At 40.1% G+C, this 20,783-nt stretch overlaps 1 protein-coding gene across 8 annotated transcripts in view; it reads left to right on the top strand.

Moving 5' to 3' along the window:
• The window catches only part of clasp1a (cytoplasmic linker associated protein 1a), a 250,440-nt gene that overhangs the window by 103,239 nt on the left and 126,418 nt on the right, over positions 1-20,783 (top strand). For all 8 annotated transcript variants that reach the window (XM_078227932.1, XM_078227926.1, XM_078227929.1 and 5 more), the window contains exon 8: positions 14,904-15,050. In XM_078227932.1, coding sequence (XP_078084058.1) covers positions 14,904-15,050 — 147 coding nt within the window. The remainder of the gene's footprint in view (positions 1-14,903; positions 15,051-20,783) is intronic.

Genomic DNA, 20,783 nt, shown 5'->3' with positions numbered 1-20,783 from the left:
TATGAAGTGTGTTGATGCTGCTATCACAAATTAATCAAAATAATAATTTTCTGCAGTGTTACCAACTAGTCTCCAACTAGTTACTAATTAGTGAGCATGTTTGCAGAATACATGTGATGGATTAGTCTCGTCTGCATTAAAGAAAACATATTTTTGTTTCAACAATTCTTGTCATCTGCTCCTTTTTCTTCTCTTTATGATGCAATGGCCCCTGTAAAACAGTTCTTTTGCTACCAGGTGCCCTCTAATACCTTACCAAACTGATCATTTTTGATGTGTGGTTCTTGAGTATGAGTGGGATTTTTGGATGTGGTGCATCATGGCCAAGCCTAATTAAGGTGACTAGATAGTGATCAAACAACTCGTGAAACTTTTGCCAACTAAATAAAGTTGTCAAAGATTCAGGAAAGAACTATTACAAAAATGGTAAGAAAATAACACAGATGTAAAATGGGGGGGGGGGGATTTTGATTGCCAACAAATTTAAGCTAGCATTACAATTTTCAGCATTGAGTAAAACAGATCAGATGTTGGGGTGTGTTAAACTTTAATCTTGAGTCAGATTTATTAGGTAATCTAAAACATTATAAAACATTGGTGTCACTACAATTAGAATGTTCAGTACTGTTGTTATCTCAGTACCAGGAAGGATATTGAAGCTAGTGAAACTACTGACCAGTATGATGGAGAGGATAGGAAGATTGGATTATGAAGGTTAATTATCCTCTTACTGGTGAAGTGTTTGTGATATAGTTGCATTTGAAAGGAAATAACGCTGATTATGATGATCTGTTTCACTTCGCCCAGGACAGTAGAACTAGTGGAAAAAAGGCACGAGCTTGATGATAAATCCAAAATTGTTTTGCTTAACTTTTTTTAATTGTAAGTGGCAAATTATGAAACATACTCCATAGGCAGACAGTAGAAACACCTTGTTTCAATCCAATATAGATAATTTATTTCAGAAAACATTGAGATACAATAAATTAATAATTTGATGCTATGACACTTGGTAAGTGTGAAATCTTAGGTGGAAACCGGTGACCTTGGAATCATAAGATCATGAGAAATAGGAAGAGCAGAAGGCCATCTGGTCCCTCGAGCCTGCTCCACCATTCAATAAGATTATGGCTGATCTGATTGTGGCCTTAACTCCACTTTTCTGCCTGACCCCCATGACCCTTACCTCCTTTGTCAATAAAAATCTGTCTAACTCAACCTTGAAGCTTCAAAAAGCATTTAATCACCGGGGAGTTTTTTGCTTCATGTCTGGATCTGTTTTTGATTAGTGGGTTAATAATTTTTATCAATCATAGAAATATATTTTAGGAATAGATAAGTCCATTATCATAGAATCATGTGGCATCTAAATTGGTAGAAGATAAACTAGATGGATCATAGTCCCTTCCATTTATAAATTCCTATTTTGCTTTCCTTCATTGCTGGATGAGGGTAGGATTATCCTAATTAATGAATTTTGTACACTCTTCACATTTAAAGTCATTCCTGGAGGTGGGTCATTTTGCAAAGTCATTAGCTCCTTCTGCAATCTCTTCTTGTAGGTAATATACATGCACACTTTTGATCGCACATGGGATGGAATCTCACGAAAATTTACTTTGGTGTCACTAGCATACTTTTACAGCAGAGACCATTGTAAAATGGCTTTTTGTAACTCTGTGAATTCATTGTTTTGTGCGCAGTTCCTTTCTGCTCGATGCCTTGATACCTCCAGACTCTCTATTCTGGTGCTTGCGGCTGACTGGTGCCCCACCCCCTCCTGTAAACATCATCCACCCTCTAAACTTGAGTTCATCCTAAACTCTGCTGCCTATATTGTAATTCACATAGTGTTCCCATTTCCCAGTGCTCCCAAATGGCACTGTTTTGATTTTTAAAATTCTCATCCTTGTAGTAATATGCCCTCAGGTGTCAAAGCTCTGGAATCTCCCCCCCCCCCCCCCCCAAAGCACCACCTGATGTCTATCACTTCCCCTTTTAGGAGGTTCCTAAAACCTCTCCCTTTAGCTGAGCTTTTGTCCATCTGTTGTAATATTGCTCTGTGGCTCGGTGCCAAATTCTGTTGGACAGCACTCCTGTAAAGAGTCTTGGAAGTTTCTACCGCATTAAGGGTATTGTACAAATACAAGTTATCAGTTACCATGAACATGGGCACAGTGTCATTGTAATGTCTGATGTGAATTTGATTTAAGTTACTGTTTTTATCCCTGCATAAAGGAACTTATGGCCTCTTGTCACTTTACAGGGCATTTTTCTTTGTTTTATGCTTTAACATATACTCACTCGCTATATCTGTTTTCTGGCTCATGTCCAGCTAAAAGCAAGATAAACTATTTGTAATAATCGGATATGATTAACTGCCAGACTACAAAGCAGAGATGGTACTCCATGGACCACAAGACAGTTCTTGCATTATGCATGTTATTTTGGCAAAATTTAGAAGGGCTGAACTCTTGGCTAATCTTTCAGTGTTGTATCTCGATAGCCCTAGGGTAGGACTGAATAATTTAGGATCCCAACTTCAATTGTAGCAATATTACAACTGTATAGTAATATACCTGCCTTTTGCCCATATCTCTTAACAATTTATCAAGTCTGATTTAAACCCCCCCCCCCCAATATCCCTTGATTCCTTTAGCCCCAAGAACTGTATCTAATTTCTTCTTGAAATCAGACAACATTTTGGCCTCAACTACATTCTGTGGTAGTGAATTCCACACATTCACTACCCTCTGGGTGAAGAAATTTCTCCTCGCCTCAGTTCTGAAAGGCTTACCCTTTATCCTCGAGCTATGACCCCTAGTTCTGCACTCCCCCACCATTGGGAACATTCTTTCTGAATCTACCCTGTCTAACCCTGTTAGAATTTTATAAGTTTCTATGAGATCCCTTCTTTCTCTTCTAAACTCCAGTGAATATAATCCTAACCAACTTAGTCTCTCCTCGTATGACAGACCTGCCATCCCAGGAATCAGCCTGGTAAACCTTCGCTGTACTCCCTTTATAGTAAGTTTTAAATCTAGCAATAATACCACTAGGCCATCACCTCCCCAGAGTTGCCAACCGCCGTCACTGTGTAGAAGTGCTTCCTAATATCTCTCCTGAACAATCTGGCCCTAATTTTTAGTCTATGCCTCCTAGTTTTAGAATCTCCAACCAGTGGAAATAGTTTATCTACCCTGTCTTTTCCTGTTAATATCTTGAAGGCTTTGATCAGATCATAAAGGCTTAATAACTTAACCCCTGAAATCTTGGTATTGTTCTTGTAAACCTATATTGTACTCCCTCCATGTCCAGTATATCCTTCCGAAGGTGTGGTGCCCGGATCTGCTTACAGTACTTGAGGTGGGGTCTAACCAGGGTTTTATATAGCTGCAGCATAACCTCTACATCCTTGCACTCTGGTCCTCTAGATATAAAGGCCGCCTTATGCACCTGTTTGTGGCATTTTAAAGATCTGTGTCTCTTTCGACATCCACTGTATTTAACTTCGTGCCATCTAGAAAGTACCCTGTTCTGTCCTTTCTCAGTCCAAAATGGATAACCTCACATTTGCTTGCATTGAAATCCATCTGCCACCGTTTTGTCCATTCATCTAGGCTATCAATACCCCTTTGTATTGGATGACCTATTGAGAGGCAGTCAGCCTGGATTTGTCTGGTCTAACAAATTTACTGCAACTTTTTTGAGAAAGTGTGAACAGAAATTTAAATTTGAGCAAGGCCTTTGAGAAAATGCCCCACAACTAGTTCACAAGGTAGGAAAGCTAGTATAAGAGGCAAATTCCTGGTGCAGATGAAAACTTCCCCAAGATTCGTTGCAAGTGGAGATGTGCTGACTTGACGAGGGATCACTTTCAAGGTTGGACCATGCTTGGACCATTGTGATCCAACCATTGTGATACATAGTGCACAGTGTATGTAAACCAGATAACACAGAAATCATAGAAACCCTACAGTACAGAAAGAGGCCATTCGGCCCATCAAGTCTGCACCGACCACAATCCCACCCAGCCCCTACCCCCATATCCCTACATATTTTATCCGCTAATCCCTTTAATCTATGCATCCCAGGACTCTAAGGGGCAATTTTTTAGCATGGCCAATCAACCTAACCTGCACATCTTTGGACTGTGGGAGGAAACCGGAGCACCCGGAGGAAACCCACGCAGAGACGGGGAGAATGTGCAAACTCCACACAGACAGTGACCCAAGCCGGGAATCGAACCCAGGTCCCTGGAGCTGTGAAGCAGCAGTGCTAACCACTGTGCTACCGTGCCGCCATTGGCCTGCCAATTTTATGTTTACAAAAATTATTTGTCAATCTTAATGAAATATGAATAACAGAATTCGGGTTATTTAAAATGCACCTGCTAATTATTTAAAATGCTGAAGGACTAAGTCTCGGTTCAATATATAGTCCTTGTTTTGCTAAACTCCATGTGGCTGCCATCCCTGCACCTCTATAAAGACACAACTTGCTGCATCACTTCTTTCTCGTGTTCTTCACCCTGCATTTTCCATGTTGTCACCATTGCTTCTGAAGAATTTGGGCTGCGTAGCCTCCTTCTGTACTGCAGGGATTCTAAGATTCTTCAATGATGTTGAATCTTTAGTGCTTCCTTTCCTTGTTCTGAATTCTGATCACCTGGATGGCCCACAATGCAAATTCAGGAAGATGAGGTGGAAGGAAAAACGAGCGACTTGTTCATTAGTAATTCTCTACTAGGATGTAAGGTATAAAAGAAAACCTGCTTGAAGTGCATCATAAACTGTGAATAGCCTGGGGCAGAATAATTTTTGATGATTTTTAAATTTGGGCAGCTCCACAATTGGGCAAAATCCCTCTGGTATTCTGACAATGAAATAGTAGAATTTTTCCTGCACAGAGGCTTTGACTGGTATCGCAGTGGAACTATCTTTTTGCTTCAGCCGATTAAATGTTTCGTATGTTGCGCTTACTGATTTGATTTAACTGGCAGATGCCCTGAACTTTTGATTTGACCTTCCTCGGGAGAATGTGGCGCAGCATGCTGTATAGTCATCCATGTTGCTTGCCCTCTTTTATCAGGCCACACTTCTAAAGTGCTGTCTGTGGATAATGGGTACAGATGCTCCACTTTAGATATTTGTTGTCAGATATTGCAACTTCTCATAATGAATGTTGTGTTGTAAGCTGTGCCCATGGCAATCTTGTTTGTTTGAATTGTGTAAACCTTTATTGAAAGACAAGTGACACATAAAAATGACCCTTTCACCCATTGGTGACTGACTATTGATGTGCTGGCTGAGGCAAATTCCCTTTGACGTAGCTGAAATCAGACAAGGCCAGGAATAACAGCAAGATTTATAAGAGTGACTAACTAGAAATAACAGCTTGTATCTTATGGTTTGTCAGCAAAGTTTGGATCACCTACAGTTGTCAACTTGTTTTACTGTCTATATATTCTTGAGCTGTGTAATTGTACTGTTTTTTTTAGTTAGCGACCCAATTTTCAGGGAAGCCCATGATGAAGTCTCTATCTTGGCATTGGTATTTCCAGGGCTGGTTCTGGAAATGTCACCTAGGGTTCCCACTTTTGATCACGAGTTCTTGGCATCTGGAAGATGCATGTTAAACATAGAACATAGAACAGTACAGCACAGAACAGGCCCTTCGGCCCACGATGTTGTGCCAAGCTTTATCTGAAACCAAGATCAAGCTATCCCACTCCCTATCATCCTGGTGTGCTCCATGTGCCCATCCAATAACCGCTTAAATGTTTCTAAAGTGTCTGACTCCACTATCACTGCAGGCAGTCCATTCCACACCCCAACCACTCTCTGCGTAAAGAACCTACCTCTGATATCCGTCCTGTATCTCCCACCACGAACCCTATAGTTATGCCCCCTTGTAATAGCTCCATCCACCCGAGGAAATAGTCTTTTGAACGTTCACTCTATCTATCCCCTTCATCATTTTATACACCTCTATTAAGTCTCCCCTCAGCCTCCTCTGCTCCAGAGAGAACAGCCCTAGCTCCCTCAACCTTTCCTCATATGACCTACCCTCCAAACCAGGCAGCATCCTGGTAAATCTCCTCTGCACTCTTTCCAGCGCTTCCACATCCTTCTTATAGTGAGGTGACCAGAACTGCACACAATATTCCAAATGTGGTCTCACCAAGGTCCTGTACAGTTGCAGCATAACCCCACGGCTCTTAAACTCCAACCCCCTGTTAATAAAAGCTAACACACTATAGGCCTTCTTCACAGCTCTATCCACTTGACTGGCAACCTTTAGAGATCTGTGGATATGGACCCCAAGATCTCTCTGTTCCTCCACAGTCTTCAGAACCCTACCTTTGACCCTGTAATCCACATTTAAATTTGTCCTACCAAAATGAATCACCTCACATTTATCAGGGTTAAACTCCATTTGCCATTTTTCAGCCCAGCTTTGCATCCTATCTATGTCTCTTTGCAGCCTACAACAGCCCTCCACCTCATCCACTACTCCACCAATCTTGGTGTCATCAGCAAATTTACTGATCCACCCTTCAGCCCCCTCCTCTAAGTCATTAATAAAAATCACAAAGAGCAGAGGACCAAGCACTGATCCCTGCGGCACACCGCTAGCAACCTGCCTCCAATCCGAAAATTTTCCATCGACCACCACCCTCTGTCTTCGGTCAGACAGCCAGTTACCTATCCAATCGGCCAACTTTCCCTCTATCCCACACCTCCTCACTTTCATCATAAGCTGACCATGGGGGACCTTATCAAACGCCTTACTAAAATCCATGTATATGACATCAACTGCCCTACCTTCATCAACACACTTAGTTACCTCCTCAAAAAATTCTATCAAATTTGTGAGGCACGACTTGTTGTATGATGTTTGATGAAAGTCAGGATCAGATTTGGCTGGAACACCTTTTAGTATAAATATTGATGTCTATGTTGGCAGATGAACAGTTGGTTGATACCCTGGTGTATGCGGAATGTCAACCAACTGTGACCACAAAGACAAAAGATCCTAAATTTAAAAAAACGAAAATAAAATTACATCCAACTTGATCTTGATGTAGATTACGTAATCACGTAGAGTGCAGCTGCAGGTAGGGAAGTGGCTGACTTACTGCAGTGTCTTCAGCTATTTTGTGATATCACATGGAGTGAATCAAATTGACTGAATACTGGCATCTTTGATGCTGGGGACCTCCGGAGGAAGCAGAGTGTACCATCCACTGAGTACTCAAAAGATTATTGCAAATGTAGCCTTATCTTTTGCACCGGATGTGCTGGGCTCCCCCATCATTGAGGATGGGGATACTTGTAGAGCTGCCTCTAAAGGAGTTGGATATCGAGGATAGGATCGGTCAGCAGTGTGTTTCCCCTGTGAAGTTGTCCCATATGATGTTCCATCTTTGTCTTTAAAATAGTTGCGCTGAAGTTAGAAGCGCTTTTATTTCTTCTAGCTTTTTCAGAGCAACTATGAGTGTAAAACTGGTAGAAGCAATTTTAATTGCTTTGTCAGACAGTTCCCGGCGCTGGGTAATTGTCCAGGGAAAGTTAGCCCTTCTGGACAATTGCTCTTACCTGGGAACTTCCAAGGCCAGGTAAGCCCTTAACCTGGAAACTTCCCAGAGCGGTTCCCCTATGCATCTTTGAGGTACCCTTCAAATCTGCTGTTGGGGAGCTGGGAGGTTGCAGGCAAATTTGCATAAAATGATGCTTTATAAATCTATTTCTGTGAAATGATTGGTGGACTGCCTTACCGTCTTGTTCTGAGGCTTATACATTCCACAGATATTTGCAAAATTAAGAATCAAGCATAAGCTGTAATAGATGTGATATTTTGTCCTTTTCAGTTTAAGGTGACTGAAGCTCCATCTGACAGTTGAATTCAATAAAAAGAAATATAGTATGCATAATTTACGACCAGGTCATGGGAGTTTTATTGTTAACTTTTAGATTTTCCAATTATTTGCAATAGAAAGGATTTATGATGTTGAAATTTGTCACCTATTGAACTAATGTAGAAGTTGCTGCAGTATTGATGACATGTCACTTTATTATTAGTACACTGCTGTGCCTTTTATCGTATCCTATGTACCAGCGTGCCATAGATACCCAGTGGCAAGAACATTATTACTGTCAGCTGTTTTGTTCCTTCACTTTTGAATCTAAAATGAACTTCAAAAGATGTAATCTCGATTGAACAGTTAATTAATAACTTGAAAGTATTTAGCTTGAAATATGTAGCTGATTAGTTTCAGTATATTTTTCCCTGCCGCTCATAACCTCTGTAAATGATATGCAAGTCACAGGAGATTAGCTATTTGTAAAAACAGGGCAGTATCTTTAATATTTATTACAAAAATGTAAATACATGCACAAAGCATTTATCGACAATCTTGCAATAAATTAACAAAAGCTTTCTGCACTTTTATGAAAACAAAATTATCTTTTGATTTAAATTGGAATTCAAACTCTGCAAGTCACCCTATAACACTGATAAGTGAATTGAATGGTGCCACTGCAAGTCAAATATTGTTATACATTTATTGAAGAATCGAGGAGAACACACAATGGCAGAGTGGTTAGCACTGCTACCTCACAGTGCCAGGGACCTGGGTTCGATACCTGTCTTGGGTCATTCTGTGTGGAGTTTGCACTTTCTCCCAGTGTCTACGTGGGTTTCCTTTGGGTGTTCTGGTTTCCTCCCACAGTCCAAAGATGTGGCCATTGTCCCCCGGTGTACCCGAAAAGGGGCCAGTGTGATAACCAAGTGATTTTCACAATAGCTTCATTGCAGTATCATAAGTAGGAAGCCTACTTGTGACACTGATAAATAAACTTTAAACTTTATTTTGACACATTACCTATGGATTTCCTAGTTGAAATTGGGTTGTAGTTACTGCTTTAAGGATCCATCCATGATCTCATAACACCATTGAATTTGGAAATTAGGCAGTTTGTATCCTTGCAACCCTCATTATCATTTTACACTATGGTAGATCCAATGTAAATTCCCCCCGACTCTACCAGCGCAATGCGTCCCAGAGGAGAGAGCCTCACTCCGTTTTGCTGCTTAGTCAATTCAGGCTTTATCAACTGATTTTTTTTTTCTTTTCAAACACATTCTACATTTCAGTAAAGCCAAAGTTTGCAAGGTTTTGGGAATTTCCATTCTCGGTGCCCACTTCCTGAATTGTCATTATAACTGCCAAGTTGCTCTTCTGCAAAGTTTTTTTGTCTCTATCTCATAATTGCTTTTAGACATGATTTTCATGAATTTGTATATTTTCATTAATACCTCAGTTTACAAAAAAATTTATAAAGCACCTTTTCATGACCGTAGGAATCTAGCCTCTTGTCATGTACTTGGGGCATGGGTTTAAGGTGTGACGGGCAAAGTTTAAAGAAGATATATGAGGCAAGTCTTTACATAGAGGGTGGTGGATGCCTGGAACTCGCTGCCGGGGGAGGTAGTGGAAGCAGATATGATGGTGACTTTTAAGGGGCGTCTTGACAAATACATGAATAGGATAGGAATAGAGGGATATGGTCCCTGGAAGGGGAGGGGGTTTTAGTTCAGTCAGGCAGCATGGTCAGTGCAGGCTTGGAGGGCCGAAGGGCCTATTCCTGAGCTGTAATTTTCTTTGTTCTTTGTTCTCTAAGGAAATGCAGCAGCCAATTCATTAAACAACGCCGTAAAATGATACAAAAACAGAAAATGCTGGAAAATCTCAACAGATCTGACAGCATCTGTGAAGAGAGAATTAAGTCTGGATGACTCTTTGAGAGCCTGTTAGCTCTATTCTCTCTCCACAGATGCCATCAGAACTGCCTGCAATTTTCCAGCACTTTCTGTTTTTGTTTCAGATTCCAGCATCTGCCATAATTTGCTTTTAACATAAAATGATGTTTGCTTTCATAATGATTCGGGGATAAATTTTGAGCGGGAACCCTGGGGGAAAACTCCCCTGCTGCTCTTCAAATAGGTGCCAGATGAATCTTTTAAATCCATCCACCTGCAAGGAATGACGTGTACTTTGGTTTAATGTCTCATTGAATGATGGCAGCGTGGACAGTGCAGCACTTGCTCAGTAATGTACTGGAATGTTGACCTAGAACTTAAACACAAGTCTCTGGAGTGGGAGTTGAATCTTGAGGCTTGGAGGCCATGTATTTTAAGCGCCAGAAAAGGCAGGCAGTCATCCAGTCTGTCTAAAAATGGAGCACTTTTTAAAAAAATGACATTGCTCATCCTCAGCCGTAATTGCTTTGACTAAAAGTTCAATACTTCTGATTGTCAATACAAAGCCAACACTCAAGCCCATGTTGTTGCATAGAATATACAACCAGATTGGGTTTAAAATGGCTGTGCACATTCTTCTAGGTGAAAGGTTTGGAGGTAAGAAATATGCTGGCTCTATTCATCAAAAATAAATTCAGTAAATGTTCAAATTTGATCTTCGACATTAAATATGTTTTTGAAACTAATTGGTGTGTTTTGACAGTAAAGACAATACCAGTCGAAGAGTTTTATTGTCTGTTTTGACCAGAAGGATTGCACTAACCTGCGACAATAATTGACAGGTTTATTTGTTATTGTATGTATCCTCCTCTGGCAGTCACTCAGGATCATGGGTGACTTGCCTCCACTCGGGTTTGATGGGTTTTGAGATGGTTTGTAAGTCCAGTGCATGATCGGCAGAATCTGAAACGTGCAGGACAGGTGGTACTTGAAGGTGAGGCATTTGAAGGTTTGTGCTATCTCTCCATCTTTGTCTCTGCTTGCGCCCGATGAAGAATCTTGACATGTTGGGTGTCTTCCCAGATGACCCTTCTACGTTTTGGACTGTCACAAGCCAAGACTCCCATGAGTTGTTGGGAATGTATGATATCTTCAGGGATGATTTGAGGATATCTTGAAGTGTTTCTGCAGTCCCCATGGCACTCTGACCAAATTCCAACTAGAACAGTTGCTTCAGCAGTCTAATATCAGATGTGTCCCACCCAGCAGAGCTGTTTTTAATTCATTTTATGTGATGTGGGCCTTGCCGGTCAGAATCATAGAATCCCTATAATCCAGGAGGCTATTCAGCCCGTTGTTTCTGCACCAACCCTCCAACAGAGCATCTTTAATGGGGCCCACCCCTGCCCTATCCCGGTAACCCTACGTATGTACCCTGCTCATACCCCTAACGTACACATCTTGAGAGACACGGGCAATTTAGCATGGTCAATCCACCTAACCCGCACATTTTGGGACTGTGGGAGAAAACGGTAGCATCCGGAGGACACCTACACAGACGAGGAGAGAACGTGCAAACTCCACAGTTATTCAAGGCTGGAATCGAACCCAAGTCCCTGATGCTGAGAGGCAGCAATGCTAACCACTGTGCCACCAAGCTGCACCAGCAGTTATTGCCTATTCCTAGTTGCCCTTCAGAAGAGCTGGTTTTGAGTGATCAGTGCCTCTATACCGGGCATGTTGGCTTGAGAGAAAATGCTGCTGTTGGAGTACCTTTCTTGCCACTTGAATTTTGAAGGAACTCCTCAACTGAGAGACTGTTACCAATTGAATGTCCTCGCATGTGGACTATAAGGTTTTGGTGTGTTAGTTGACAATTATATTGCACCTTTTTTCCTTTTAACTACTTTAATTTCCATCACCCTTTTGATTTTCCTTTTTTGTTCCTTTTTTAAAATTTATTTTATTGTTCCTTCACTTTTTACTTCTTAATCCCGGTCAATTTCTTAACTTCAATTTTTAAGAATTGTTTTTCTTTAGCCAAATATTAAATGAGTGCAGCCAATTGACTTTATCCAAATCAAGAATTGCCAAAAGGAAGGAAGGAATTCTTCATATGAGGTGCCATAGTTGCAAATTCTTGTCTTTATTCTTTCATGGGATGTGGCTGTTATTGACCAGACCAGAATTTGTTGTCCATCCCTAATTTCCCTTGAATGGAATGGCTTGCTGAGCCTTTTAAGAGGGCAGTTAAGAGTCAACCACGTGCTGTGGATCTGAAATCATGTGCAGGCCTACCAAGGTAAGCATCGCAGATTTCCTTCCCTAAAGGATGTGAATGAACCAGATGGGGTTTTTGCAACAGTGGTAATTTAATGCTCATTCTTACTGAAACTAGCTTTCAATTCTAGATTCCACCAGCCCCCATGATGGATTTGAACTTGTGTCCCCAAAAGCATTAGTTTTGGTCAGTTACCACTGTTCTTTCTTCCATTGTGGAGTTTTCTGTTGGCACGCAGAACAAATTATGTTCAGTTAATATATTTCTCTAGCATATGAACATACTTGATTATTTTTCTTTCAAGAGCTTAAGAACATAAAATAAAATGGTGAAAATACCAATTTTCATTTAAGTAGTATAAATCCAAAAAATGCTTTAAAACCAGATAATTTATTTTCAATTATGGACTTTGCCGCACTTAATTTTAACAAATTAGTACATAATGTAATTTCATTATAAACATTTTTTTACATGCATAATTCATGAATGAATGCTGTAATTCTGTTGCTGTTGATGTAATATCTGAATTGTGGCTACCTACCGTAATAAAGTCTGACTCACTCAGTTTTATTTCTTCCCACTTTCTGTCACCTACCTCCCTCCCCCATCAACCTCTGGGTGTATGACTAATACTACAGCAACCTTCCTATAGGTTGCTCATGAGGTCATCCTTCCTGCGTCAGCAGATAGTGAGCAGCTCCCAGCTTTTCACTAGTGGTGTCACAGCTGGACCCTATCAAATTGAAGCATTCCGACCATGGTTATTTGTTTGTGATTGGAATAATGATTTCACCCCCAGCCCCCTGTCTGTCCTCTCTCTCCCTTCCCTCTCTTCTCCCCCAACCCCACACATACACCTCAACATCAGAATTGTAATGCTCTAACCAACTTCTTTACTGTATGTAAGTCGGCACAGATTAAACTTTGAGCTTTATGTGTCTGTATGACTCAATATAATATTGCCTGTGCATTTTCCCACTAAACTACTGAGTGAATCCATCTCATGTTTGAGTGAGTGAAAATGTGGATGTGATGACAGTATGTAGCTATAATCATGTAAAATAATAGCTGGGTTCCTCACATTCTCATGTCGTCAGTATCAATTCCAATGCTGCTTCATTGTTAGAGCATGATTTTATATGTTTGCTTTCTGAAAAAGTTGCCAGATGCTGGGACAAAAGCATGTATTTCCTCTGTAACAATTGATGCAAAATAAACTGCTGTCCAAAGGTCTAACTTCACTACAGATACAGGAGTGTCTTACGTAATCATCTGTGTGATATGAGATTGATGTTTATGGTGAATAGTGGAGGCTTGGATAATCAACATTTCATGGGATGCAATAATTCCATTACATTTTGAAATGCGTGACATTTTGGAGACCAGGTGAAAAGCTAAACAGCTGAGATTTAGGGATGGATAAATATCCTGGGGATTTTTCATTAACTTGGAGTTAAACTTATATTTGCTGTACCTTCAGAAAATCAAATATGGAAAAGTAGGAGATTATTTTAAATGAGGAGTGCATTTGATGGGTGAAATTGTCTTTCAGCAAAGTCATGTTTTTCCAGTTGTTTGATTTTAGAATCGAGATTTGGTTGCTGGTTAAACAATTATTTTTGTTACAAATCTACATTTTGAGGTGTCACATGGAAGTCCTGTCTTATGCAAAAATGAATTCCCTACTATCAAACCCATTGGACCTCCTCCAAGTTTCAGAACCATGTGTTACTGGGAAGCTACGCTTATAATTATGTACTTGCCACAGGGAAGCAAAATCACTGATCATTTTAAAAATGTGCCTCATTACACAGTTTAACTTATTTTATGTATGTGGTGCCTCTTTTCTGATGTAAAGAGGTTTCTTGACATCAGATTGAAAATGTATCTCGTGTGTTGTTCACTATTCATGCTGGTGTTTTGATTCTTGCTGCAGTTCCTTGGGGTGTCTGGCCAAATGTATGTTTAACAAAATAATACTTGTATGTCTTAATTCGCAAACATCCTTCCAAAAAAATAATCTTCTGAAACAGTAAATCAGTGAAAAGTAATCCATGAAAGATACTGGTTTTGAGTGTGCAGCTGTTTAATATTGAGGTCAGTGGAGTTTGGAATAGATAATGAAGCCGACATTTTATTTGTCAAAGGAAATTGATGACAGCTGTTCGAGCAGTGTTCCTAACGCCTCCCATGAGATGCTCGAGGCAGACTCTAGCAGTGGGTTTTGATAGCAGTAGGGATTGCCTTTTGCTTCACCTTTTTCTTTCGATTGTGCCTTTGCCATTAAAGACAAACAAACAAACAAAGTTACAATATTTCAACCGTCAGATATTAAATCATCTTGAATATTTTGTGTGGACTTGGGGTGCATAACTAGCAATGAATATGTTGGGGTATATCTGTTTCAATGCTCAGTGGACAGTGTGTGCTTAACCTCAGCACGTGAGAGCATGATTGATCATTGTCTGGATTGATTGCAAATAGAATCTGTTGAAGCAGAGGAGGTGATTGCGATTGTAAAGGGAGAGATGATGAGGAGACTAATCTGCAAAAAAATTTGTGCCTGTAAGTGAATGTTGTATATTTTAGTAGAGTATATGTGTACCTAAAATGCACCAAGTACAATGTGTTTAAAAAGAATAGAGGTATGTAATGGAGGAAATCTCAGAAATATGCAATCTTCTCTGGGGTGTTTCAGATGTCATTTTGAAAAGAAATAGGGTCACCAGATAATAGTGTAATAATGTGTGATGAAATTGACTCCATTAATTAGCACCTAGGGATGATGGCTTTATATTGAAACATATTTTAAAATGCTGATTGAGGGAATTTTCTTCTTTTTCTATTTTTTATCCAGATAAAAATTTTGATGATGAAGATTCTGTGGATGGAAACAGACCATCTTCTGCTAGCTCCACATCTTCAAAAGCTCCCAGTTCACGGCGTCCAATTGGTACCAGTCGTAGACCAGCATCGTCTGCAGTTGGCTTGAGGAGTGGAACAGGTGACTATAAATGATCCATCCAGTATCTGATTTGCCATATGTTTGTACATGATTTGTTCTGTGGACCCCCCTCCCTCCCGACCCCTTCAAATATAGAGATGGATAGATGCACAGAAATGGACCATTCCTCCCAACCAGCTCATGTTGATGTTTACGCTGCATTTATTCACCGTATTCCTATACTCGTGTATACTTTATGATCCAACTGTATAATCTCATTCTGTGGATGGTTTTGCTATACTTCAGGAACTTGTGGTCAGCAGTATCAGTGAAAATCCAGTTTGGAATTAAACCTAAACTTTATTGTTTTCTTTTTACACAGAATTTGAACAGTTGCATGAACAATACATTTTGTACTACCACTTTTTTCCACAGATTATATTTCATGAAACCTGATGCTCTTATTTTTATCCTGCTTTTTCTATTCCCAAAAGAGGTGATATCCTTTTAAAGAGGAGTGGAAATTTTGGATGTGGTGGATATTGTTGTTCTGATGTTTATTGCTGCAGATTCTATCTTTTACGAAGGGGATAATACATTGCGAATGCTATAGAAGCAGTAATAGTGGATATATTTTCATCAAATGTAAGAAGCTGTAAATTTAAATTTCTGATAGTGAAAAGCATTAAAGATGCCAACCATTTTGACATTAGTCAGGTTCGTAAAATCCGTACCATTAAACTTCTCGAATACAAATATTATTTAAAACAAAATGTCTGCCATCTGAAAACTCGAGCATAGGAGTTGAAGCTTTTGATGGTATATTAATTTTGACTAATGTGTAACCTTTTTTTTTACTTCACTCGGAAAAGCAAATAAAAGTGCCACGTAATTGAGTTTGAAATTAACACTATAAAATTAACTGTGTGTGAGCCTCTATAAAGAAGGTTAGTTATGGATATAGCCCAAACTATATCTCTTATCGGCAGAGGACCTGGACATGTACTGACTGTTATGTAAGTAAATATAATCGCCCATTTTGTATGTAGCAAGTGATGAACAATTGTCAGATATCTATCTGTTGCCCAGAATGTGAGGAACCTCCTGCTTTGCACATTCATGCCATAGTTAATATTTCTGAGCCACTGTAACAGACAATGACTTGACATCTTAGTTGAAGTAAAGCTAGTATTACACTGAAGTTTCTGATTAGATGGAATTCAAACTGCTTTAGCGAATCTCACGGGAACTTGATATGCCCTTCAAGACATTTCTGGGAATGGTTATAAGATGCTATATAAAAGTTAATCTTTTCTCTTCAGTGTATATTCAGAAAATTCAGAAAAATGAGAAGAACAAGACTTGGTAGTCTTCTAAGTGTGCAAAATAGTAGTATAGGAGTTAAACTGGCTGAAGGCAGGAGGTTTTATCATTTATATTTAAGAGTTGATTTGATGGATTATAACAAATTAAATAGCGCCTAAGAAAACATCCCAAGGTGCTTCATAAGAGCACTTTAAAACCAAATCATTTTAGAAGACATTGGGTCAGATGACCAAAACCATGGTTAAAGAAATAAGATTTTAAGGAATGTTGCAAAGTAGGGAGGTGTAGGAAGAGAATTCCAGAGCTTGGGACCTACAAAACTGAATACAGGAGCAATTAAAAATGGAATTCTCAAGAGACCAGAATTAGAAAAGCGCAGGTACTTGGGGATTGCAGAGATGAGGGCGCAAGGCCATGGAGGGATTTGAAAACCAGCTAGTGACCTAACCAAAAGACTACTCTATCTAATCTCTCTCGTGTCTTTTTTGCTCTCCGCCAATCTGTGGTGTACCACTAAGAGCATGACCAATTCTATTGCTACTGATCCTATACCATAATCCTATATGGACTCTCTCTATCATTGTTAGTTCTGTCCTTCGTTGTATAATTTCTGCTCTTGCCCTCCGACATCACATCAGTTAAAAGTGGATAAGGATGTCAAATTGAAGCACTTGTTAAGCAGGAAATATTATGGCCTGGCAAAATAAAATCCTATTTCTACTGTTTGATAAAGATGTTAATTTTAAAACCGCAATTCTTTATATTCAGTCTCGATGCTAACAATCGTGTAGTGAGGCTAGGGTAAGAAGGTACAACTTTTCTTTGTTAGTAGAGTTTCTGAACAAAAAAACGCAGCTTGGGCATTTCTGCTATTTTTGTGGGGTGGAAAAACTTATATTGGAGTGGTAGAATATTACTCAGTGAGCACCTGAGGGGGGGGAAAAAGTGATGTGGTTGACTTTTATTGATGACGTTGACAGTCCTGCAAACTGCAGTTATTTGGAACACTAATGGAGCTGAGTATATTGTGCTCAGTATTTATTGACAGACGAACTGTATAAGGTGCCAGCAGGACAACCGGGTGGGGGGCGGGGAGAGAGAAATGATTTGGGTATCTTTGTAGATATTCTTTACTTCAGTTTCCCCATAATATATAGAACATGTAATTGAGGTGTTGGAAAAATAGTTCTGATACTTAAAAAAACTTTAATGGACACCACCATCTAAAATTATGTAATTTTATTTGCTCTTATTGTTGTGGAATAGTTTTAAGATTAAGTGAGGCAAATTGGAGAAGCCTTTTCATCCAGCCTGAAATGCTTTGTGTAACACTAATATAAACGAACCACTCCAGCCCTGAATTTATGCCGTCATACAATATGCTACCTTTTTGTGCAGCATGGCATGCGCCCGAGTGGGAGATGGGCCTAGTTCTGTTTGAAGATATTCACTTAATTAACATTCACTGCATGAGCCATTAGTTGTATTCTGTATGTCCACCGTTCTCCAAGGGAAAGAAACCATTTTCTAACCAGTAAGCTAGTTCTGAGCTTATGTACTTTGAGATTGTGATGCTTGTCCTCCCTAGCGTATCTAATCCCTCCTTTGTTTTCTAAACTGAATAACCAAATGGGAGCTCTGGCCATGTGCAAAATGACATATAGGGGAGGAACTGATGAAGCACAAGCCAACCATAGTCATGTTGTGGTTTTGTTCTATAATTCTGACAAAGTTCTGGCTCATTTTTCATGAAGTATGGAACCAAATTGCATTCATATTATGCCTTTTACAGCCCAGGACGTTCTAGAGCACTTTACAGGCAATGAATGACTTTGAGTACAGTGTCTGTTGTAATGAGTGATGCAGCAGCTATTTGTGCATAATGAGATCCCACAAAGACCAATTAAGCTGCTTTAGTGATGTTGATTCATCAATAATTATTAACCAACAGACAAAATGGAAGTTAAATCTTGTACATATACACCATTAGCTCAAGTGATGCAATTCTTTCTGGACATGTAATCACCAATAGTGTGACCCCAGTAGTTGAGAAAAGAATTGCTTGAAGCTGGATTTTCCACAACGCAGTGGGTAAAAGCTTCAAACACTGGGCTTGGTTTGGGCGCAAGTGTGAAGAATTGTCTCTTGCATTCAGATACGTGACATGCCATGAATTTGACAATGGAATTAAAGGAGAGTTGATGGATTCTCCCCCATTCAAGTAGGCTAATGTCTGTCAAAATCATTTCTGTTGTCCCTCCATTTGAGGATGATGTCTACTCTGGGGCATGAGCTTTTGCCCTTGAGTTTTCATTTGACTGACAGATTCTCGACCCACAGACCTTTGGGCACATGTGGTAAGATGTCCCCATGACATCTAGTAGAATCCAGAGTGAGGGATTTTCTTCCTTTTTCTTTCTCATCTTTGCCGCCACTCTGGCTCATCACTTAAGATGTTATGACTGTGATGCACCTTGATGGACAAGTTGTCACCATTCTGAATGATAACAAGCTCCTCCCAGTCAGTAATGTCAATGCTGCTGCGCTTCAAGTAGCGCTTCAGAGTATCTTTGAAACATTTCTTTGCTCTCCCCTAGGACATTGACCATTTGAGAATTGAGAAAGCAGAAACTGACAGGGAGACAGTTTTCAGCTATACAGCCACAGTGCTCAGTGAATCAAAGTTGATTTTGCAGGAACTTTACAGGAATCCTTATGGAGCTGGCTTCAAAAAGGACATTAGGGTTTATAGAAGACCTAACTGGCACAGCTGATCTAGTTTTGGATCGCCTCATCAATGCTGGTCTTTTGAAAGAGGTGGCTGCCAAGATCTGAGAAGTGTCCAATAAGAGTGTCTCCTCCAACATATATGAAAGGTGGAATATTTGACTGACCACGATATGAGTGTCAAGGGACCAAGAACTCCCACTTATATTTATGTATAGATATCCTCATGGCTAATTTCTAAAATTTTAAGAACTGGGCAAAGACCTTTTTAAAATAACTGAAGCATTGTCTGGGACTCTGAACAAAAAGAGCTACTGTGGCAGCATCGCAGAAGCATGCACCTCATCTCTGGAGAGATACTAACTACCCCTGTGAGCTGCAGAGGGTGGCAAGAGGAGAAGTCGAGGCTTGGTGACATGAGTTTTGTTTGGGAACATTTAAGGAAAGTTTGGATTTCCTGTGTGCAGAATTGAAGAGATTGAGAGTAATGTGTAAATCTGGTGCAGAGTGGGCATTGGCACTACCGTCATCTGTATGTCTACAGTGATCAATTTAGTTTTAGCATGGAGGTGACTGAGACTTCAAAAACAAAATAATTTTTGGGATGTAGATGTCACTGGCTGGGCCAGCATTTATTGTTTGTCCTTGATTGCCTTTGAGAAGATGGTGGTGAGCTGCCTACTTGAACTGTAGTTCATATGTTGTAGGCACACTCGCAGTGCAGTTAGGGAGCAAGATCCAGGATTTTGACCCAGCAACAGTGAAGGAACGTGACATAGTTACAAGTCAGGACAGTGTATGATTTGGAGGGGAATTTGCACATGGTGGTGTTCCCATGCATTTACTGCCCTTCAGACTTTTCCATCTAAATGGTATTTATTACATCAGAAAACAATTAATATTTGAGATGCATAGCAATAAGTCAGGCAGATTGTAAGTAGTATGGGGGCTATCTTATAGCCTTGCTTTGAACATGTCTGTTTCCATTCACCCACCCAGTTGCAGTTATATCATCATGGAGTAATTGCAGGATAGGGATGAAGTTTCTTGGACATCTAAACCTGTGTAGCACAATCCACAGAGCTTTGTGATTTACCGAGTCAAATGTATTGGGTCAATGAAGAGTTCCTGGAGTTGTTCTCGACATTTGTTCTTTGCACCTGGCAGCAAAGACTATGTTGCAGGTTCCTCTAGAAGGTCAAAGCCACTCTTTCTTTGGGGCATGTTCTCAGCCACAGGAAGTAGGTGATTCAGGAGAATATGGGACAAGATCTTCTCTCCCACAGGCAAGAGAGAAAAACCAGAATGGTCCTGACAATGATTCATCTCCCTTCTTGAAGATGGTTACCAATGTTGCATTGCTAACGCCGGTGGGGAGTAGGGGGTGAAGTTGAGAGAGTTCTTTTCCCTCCCAGGCTTCTATGTTTGGTGCATGGAGTCTTGATGTAAGCAAACATCCACTGGCTTTGAAGATATTAGCTGGAATGCGGTCTGGACCCTGGGCTTTAGCATTCATCCATTTGCTTGTTACAGTTCTCCCATTGATGGTGGTTCACCCATTGATTCCATTCTGGGGAAACAGGAGATCTCCTGGAAAGTATCAGCTGACACTGGATTCATGGTTGAAAATGTTCTTTCCAGTGTCGATGGATAGCATTGTAATCCTCAAGAAGAAAGACACCATCCTGTGAGCAATTTGTCCATTTGACCTTGGTCTATAGATGACACTGGTGGCTCCAA

This window comes from Mustelus asterias, chromosome 14 (assembly GCF_964213995.1).
Source record: "Mustelus asterias chromosome 14, sMusAst1.hap1.1, whole genome shotgun sequence".
NCBI classification, from domain to species: domain Eukaryota; kingdom Metazoa; phylum Chordata; class Chondrichthyes; order Carcharhiniformes; family Triakidae; genus Mustelus; species Mustelus asterias.
Note: the sequence above shows the minus strand (reverse complement) of the source record. Positions and strands in the feature narration are given on the sequence as shown.